Source organism: Ptychodera flava, chromosome 5 (genome assembly GCF_041260155.1).
Source record: "Ptychodera flava strain L36383 chromosome 5, AS_Pfla_20210202, whole genome shotgun sequence".
Lineage (NCBI taxonomy): Eukaryota > Metazoa > Hemichordata > Enteropneusta > Ptychoderidae > Ptychodera > Ptychodera flava.
The window spans coordinates 22,057,058-22,063,696 of record NC_091932.1 but is presented as its reverse complement, the minus strand read 5'-3'; the positions used below and the strand labels follow the sequence as shown (position 1 = coordinate 22,063,696).

General features: G+C 40.7%; 1 protein-coding gene across 1 annotated transcript; it reads left to right on the top strand.

Moving 5' to 3' along the window:
* Positions 1-1,676: 1,676 nt before the first annotated feature.
* On the top strand, positions 1,677-5,056 carry LOC139133270 (uncharacterized). The gene is made up of 3 exons (XM_070699797.1): positions 1,677-1,954; positions 2,742-3,509; positions 4,190-5,056. The coding sequence occupies exons 1-3, from the start codon at positions 1,873-1,875 to the stop codon at positions 4,804-4,806; spliced, it is 1,467 nt and encodes a 488-aa protein (XP_070555898.1). The 5' UTR covers positions 1,677-1,872; the 3' UTR covers positions 4,807-5,056.
* Positions 5,057-6,639: the final 1,583 nt, after the last annotated feature.

Genomic DNA, 6,639 nt, shown 5'->3' with positions numbered 1-6,639 from the left:
CAAAATTAAAATAAATGTAAATAAATTTAATATCTTATTCATAAAGATTTAGGTTAATGTAACATAGCCCGTGATGAATACGAACAGTTTATTCAAGGAATATGATAAAGGATACAAACCATAAGGTATTTTTCTGGTGGGACGTCAGCAGGTGCTCATGCGCGATGCGTCATAGGTATAAAATGAACAAATAATTTCTTATCTATAAGATTGCCAAAATGAAAGAAGACTATATCCCAGTTAGATTCTGAGTGACTACTGCACAAGGAATGAGTGAATTTCGAGTTCACTGGACGTATATATTAAGAAAATCAAAAATTGAAACGGTTTTTAGGTTAGGTTTTTAGGTTTTTAGTACTGTCGTATCTCTTCTTGTAGATTTAGAAAGTCACATACTTAGGTGGCGATATCATTTTTATCGGTGGATGTACAGTTGTGTATGCATGCGATATATCACACATATACTGACATGCGCATGGTCATATTCTGTCAACATATTTGTAAATTGCAGAATTGCGTACACACATACTGATTTCAAGGAGGTCATCTCGTCTCCTACCAATTTTCCAGTTTTGAATAATACTAACCTCGTGTTCCGGTTTACAAATTACTTTTACCTGCGAGTTGCTTTTCATGCATATATATATATATATATATATATATATATATATATATATATATATACACACACACACACACACACACACACAGGTATAACTTCTCATTCATATATTCGGCATCTTCACTATAATATCGCAACGAAGAGCTACTGAACGCCACACAAGATCTGCACTACAAATGACAAGACAAAAAAAGGCAGATAACATGTCATAAAAGTGAAGCGGAGTCACTTGTCAAAGTACTGCCTGTAAACGATGGGAACAACAAAGCCAGCCATGCCCCCTCCCCGACACTCGAGCTCCCCGAGCAACATGGGGACGCGACAACAAAATCGAGTAACACGAGATGTCCACAGGATGACCGGATAGTGGAAACTTTATCCAACGTGTAAAGCATAAAAAATCGAAGTATACACCTGAGCTGCTCCTTATCGATCACATGAACCCATGAATGATAAAGCAAATATGGTGTTTATTAACATTTTGAGTGCTGTAATTTTCCTACAAAAATTTCAGTGCAATATTTTACCAATGTCCCTAAATTGTTCAGTATTTTCTTCATAATTTTGGACCAAATGGATATTACATTTTATTGACTACAGCTTTTTTGCAAAATTTTGGCCAAAAAAAATTGGAGTATATCTTATTCAGGTGACAAAGGTTGACTTTCGCGCTTAATTGTGAAATGTAACAACGAAAAACTCGTTACCAAACGATGGCTGTAAATGAGTCACGCGGATTTTCGATGAGTCACAAAAAATTGGAAGGCAAAAGGCAGCTCCCAAGCAAAATTTGTACAAGCACGAGCTGGGGGACGAGTATCTGGAATTCAACCGTTTCTTATTCAAAAGTTACACACAATCATGCACTCGAGAAAACTTATGTATTTATGCGGAGGATATCCTCTGAGACAGGTTTTCGTCATGGCACAAACATGGATGTCACAATATTTGAAGGGGAAAGGTCAATATGTTGTGCCAAAAACCGATCACGCGGTCCATTTGTCAATAAATCATACTGTTTAGATTATAATTTAGCACAGTATGTGATATCGACAGTTGTTTATGATAGGGGTCAACGTTGTTGGTGTATTTAAGTACCGTCATGCCCTTTTTTCATAGCCCTGCAGACTATCTTATCTTCACTGCTTTATTAGTTGTGGGCGTACGAGTTCGCTTAAATATTGTCAGTGTTCATTAGGGCTGCCATTCTCTATACTACAATTCCATGTGATTTTGCACCGAGAAGCAAGATGAAAAGAAATTCATCTCATTTTGTTTGGTTCCTGCTTGTAACTGCCCTGGCACAGTTGACGGCAGCTCAGCGCTTCTATGGTAAGTACTTAGTATTTGGCAGTCTATGTTTAAGACGTTGCTCTGAGAATGTGATCGATTAAATTCGTGATGTCTCATGCATGAAACAAATCACCAAATTGTGACATCCTGTTGACAGTAAATTTTAATGAGGGACGGTGACGAGAGAGAGAGAGAGAGAGAGAGAGAGAGAGAGAGAGAGAGAGAGAGAGAGAGAGAGAGAGAGAGAGAGAGAGAGAGAGAGAGAGAGAGAGAGAGAGAGAGACAGACAGACAGACAGACAGAGCGGGAGAGAGGGAGGGAGGAAGACAGAGACAGACAGAGACAGACAGACAGACTGAGCGGCTGGGAGGGAGAGAGATAGACAGACGAATAGTGGCAGAGACAAGCTATTTATAGGATTTCAAAAGCTATAGATCTACTGTAAAAGTTTGGAAATATAACACGAAAAACAAGAGAACCCGGTGGCTGGTTACAAGCAAAGTTTGGTAGAGAAGGTGTATTAAATAATTTCATGACGAAGATTTCAAACGCAATTTTTGCATACTCCTGCATAATAGTCTGGAAGACTAGTGTTGTTACTTAAACTTTAACTAATATCACTTTTATCCGCGAAATAATACAGTGCTTGGTCGCACCTGTATTATACCTATAATATACCTTTGTTGTGCAAATAGCTATATCACACGTACACCAGAACAGTGCTGAACGCTTGAAAATGCGTTTTTGTATCAAATGCCCCTCTCCTAACATACTGCATTTGATCGAAAGAAAGAACATTTTGTCACGAATTTCCCGTTTGCTACAGATTGTCAGGACGTTTATGATTCCGGGATAACCACCAGTGGTATCTACGCTATTTACCCGATATCCTCGCCAGCTGAATTCAACGTCAGTTGTGATATGAACGTGAACGAGGGAATTGGTTGGACTGTTATCGAGCGACGAGTCGACGGGCAAGAGGACTTCAATCGCACTTGGATAGAATACCGGCAAGGTTTCGGGGATCTGGAAAGCAGTCACTGGCTTGGCAATGACCGGATACATTCCTTAAGCTTTACGAACGGGAAGAAGTATGAAGCGAGAATCGAATTGACGGACGCGTTTGCGTCGATTGCAGTGGCCGTGTATGATGATTTCAGTATCCGGGACAACTTCGATTTCTACGAACTCAACGTGGGTGCTTACATTGGCGGGAACGCGGGCGATTCCTTGTCGTATCAGTCTGGTAGACCCTTCTCCACGTACGACGCACCGAACGACGGGGTGAAGAACGTGAATTACGGAGAGAGGCACGGCGGGGGGTGGTGGTTCGACGTGTGTCCCCAGTCCAACCTGAACGGCCTTTATTATACAGGCAACGGCAACTATGAGTCGCTCTTCGAGGACGGCATAATGTGGAAATCGTGGCGCGGTGATTGGTATTCGTACAGGTCGGTAACCATCAAGTTGCGTCCCACCACATCGACATCTGTCAATCGGGACGAAAAAGTCGCCAGCCGTCCAAATTCAAAGGATGTTTGTCGTTCCACGAAAAAAAACGAACGCAGAGTTATGGAGGCCCCGAGATACTATGGTACGTTGAAATTAAGTTAATTTCGCATTATAGGGACAGGAATTTCTGAGAATCACGATGGAATTCCTTTGCCCTATCCTAACTTAAATGAGTGTTATTTTGTGAATTATTCTATTCGAAATCAGGGGTACGGGGATAACTTAAATGAAAAACATCGCAAACTAATACGTTAATTATTTACTATTACATTGTAGCTTTATCAATACCACTGCATTTTGTGACGTCATCTTAATAATCTCCATAGATTATTACTAATAATGTATCCGATAATAAAGCATAGCGGCTCCAGATGTTTTCTGTAAGTTCACTTGCACAGCCAAAACTATAAAATAATAGCAATAATGTACCCCGCTCCGGCCCATGATGGACTCAAGCAAACTTTGCACTCCATAATGTACTCATCTTCGCCTCGTAAATTATGTCGTATAAAGTTTGCTTTCGTCCATTATGGGCCGAGAGGGGGTGCATTATTGCGAATAAGTGTATTTTTGGAATCAAAGTACATCTGCGAAAATTATCTGATTCCGTGAATTTATTACAGGAGCGCAGGAATATACAAAGGAAATCAGACTAAAGTCTTGTTGGTTGTATAAAAAACATATTTAACAGAAACTCTTTACAGCATCGAATGTTGACAACAAGGTAAGCATGAAACACGTCTATTATCATTTTCTCTTCAGATTGCCAAGATTTGGCCAACAAAGGATACGACACAGACGGTCTCTACGAGGTTTGGCCTGAAAAATTTCCATGTCAAATTTTGGTGCCTTGTGAATTTCACAACGGGGAAGGATGGTTGGTCTTTCAACGCCGGGTAGATGGAGCTGTCGACTTCTATCTCCGATGGCAGGACTATAAAGACGGCTTCGGTGACGTCTTTGGTGACTTTTGGCTCGGAAATGACCTGATTTTCAATTTGACGTCGACGACTAGAGTTTACCAACTCAGGGTGGACTTGGAAAACCTGAGCGGCGACTGGGCTCATGTTATTTACGCCACTTTTAGGATCGAAGACGAGGAACTCGACTACACACTGCGGCTCGGCCCGTTCATCGAAGGCGACGCGGACGACTCGTTCAAGTTCCACGATGGCAAGAGGTTCACGACCAGGGACCGCGACAACGACGAGTGCAGTCCGTTCTGCAACTGCGCGGACTGGAACAACGGCGGCTGGTGGTATCACGACTGTTACGACTGTGTCCTGAACGGCAGGTACCCAGAACGCGTTCTGTGGAAGTACGGCGGCCAGTTGCGAGAACACAAGACCAGCGTTATGAAAATACGTCCCACCGTATGATTCGACAATTTGAAAACACACGGATAAATAAACTCTAATCAGCCTTCGCGGTTTAATGCTCTTTCTCTCGAGAGTAAGATTGTAAGAATGATTTTAAACGTCCATGTTCCCTTTGATTGTTAAACTTCAAAAATTACATGCTCATATTAAACATAATTATCATGCTGTCTATGGCAAATTTTGTCCGTATATTTTCTAGGATTTGCAGAAACTGTTGTCAATAAATTGATGAAAATCCAATCAAATCAGATATATCGAAGTGTTCAGACGCTTATGTTGTAGCACCTCAGGTTAAACCATTGATGTAGAGCAGGCGTGATATTTCGTCACTGCCAGAATTGCTGACGGGTCGTTGACTTTCCCTAAATAACGCCTCAGGTATACATTCGGTCATTCAAAAATGTTTGCTGTGTGTGTGTAAAATCCTCTTGCAGCCCTTGAAGCACATAGAATTTTCATCTTGTGTCTGAAAAAATAATCCATATCGGATTTAATATTTTTTTGTGAAAATAAGGTATTGCAAAAATAGATATGTGAAAATTATATGACAATCAGAGATCAGCTGTAATGTAGATGCAAATTTAATATAACTTAAAATGAACAAAAAACTCAACCGTGCCATTTTATTTTCATCAACCACATTAAGGTTCTCTTATCATTGAACGATTTAGATAGAAGTATGACGGCAATTTGTGGAAACAAAACCAATTCTCGCACCTGGTAGAGGCATCTCCCTATGAGTGGAAAACATTCCGAATCACCCTATACGCAGTGTTCGTGACCACAGTATATTTTGCTCACGGTAAGAGAGATTGTAAAGCTTCAGTCACGAGCCCTGATACGTGATAATCCTGCGCTCTTATTTTCGAACATACCACCAAGTTTGCTAATCTAGAAATGTAATGACATTGTGTACCAATGTAGAACTGATAATCTGAATGATTTCATTCTCAGTTTTGTAGCTGTTTGCATCCATCAAGAATATGCTTCGAGACAACCATAGCTCCCAGCTTTCGATAGCATGTCATTAGCCTATTTTTATTTGGGGAAAACAAATACATCCTTTATGAACACGCATCAGTGGTGCAACACATGAGTACATGACGCAAAGTTCTTGCTGCCAAATTAGAAATATTAGTCCGCCGCCAGACTGAAACTCAGTTGCTTCCAACAACAATAGCATATCTGTTTGCGTCGGCGAATTGAACCATAGACCCTCTAGGGTCTACGATAGAACACTATGTATTTCGACCCTGATCATGGAATCGTGGAATAAGAAATAAAAGAAATCGGAAAACGAATCAAAAGTTACTACAACTGCAGCTTGAAATGCGTTTTAGAACAAGTAGCTGAACACGCAGTGGCTATATTAGACTGGCCCCAGTTGGTTGGCTTTTCTCCACGGGCCGGCCGAGCCATCGTGTTCACCCCATGATCTACGCAACAGCCTATCTGCCACTAGTGTGACCATCTGGTAAAGTTTATTCCTCGAATTTACTCTTGATCTGTTCTGATATTTATACATTTGTACGCACAGACTTGGAGCAAATCTATGTGGCGGGATGACACGCGCAACCACAGACAGGCGAAATGGGCGTGGATAGTCTAAAATATGATATTATCTTCGTAATTATTAAAAATATTACATCGTGATTATGAAATATTGATATCACTGAAACCAAGATACTATTTCATCCGGGTTGAGCTTCCTTTCTGCGGAGCAGCACTCGATAAAATCGCTGTACGTGTATGAGTTATGTGTGACATAGGTGGTCGCCCGGGGCATCCAAACACTAGAAGTATATAATCTTGTTTCAATAATTACGAAGATAA

Excerpts from the sequence above, each read along its gene's own strand:
- LOC139133270 (XM_070699797.1), top strand. The coding sequence starts at position 1,873 with ATGAAAAGAAATTCATCTCATTTTGTTTGGTTCCTGCTTGTAACTGCC. Across the intron at positions 1,955-2,741 it reads GGCAGCTCAGCGCTTCTATG|ATTGTCAGGACGTTTATGAT; the intron begins GTAAGTACTTAG and ends CGTTTGCTACAG. Across the intron at positions 3,510-4,189 it reads GGAGGCCCCGAGATACTATG|ATTGCCAAGATTTGGCCAAC; the intron begins GTACGTTGAAAT and ends TTTTCTCTTCAG.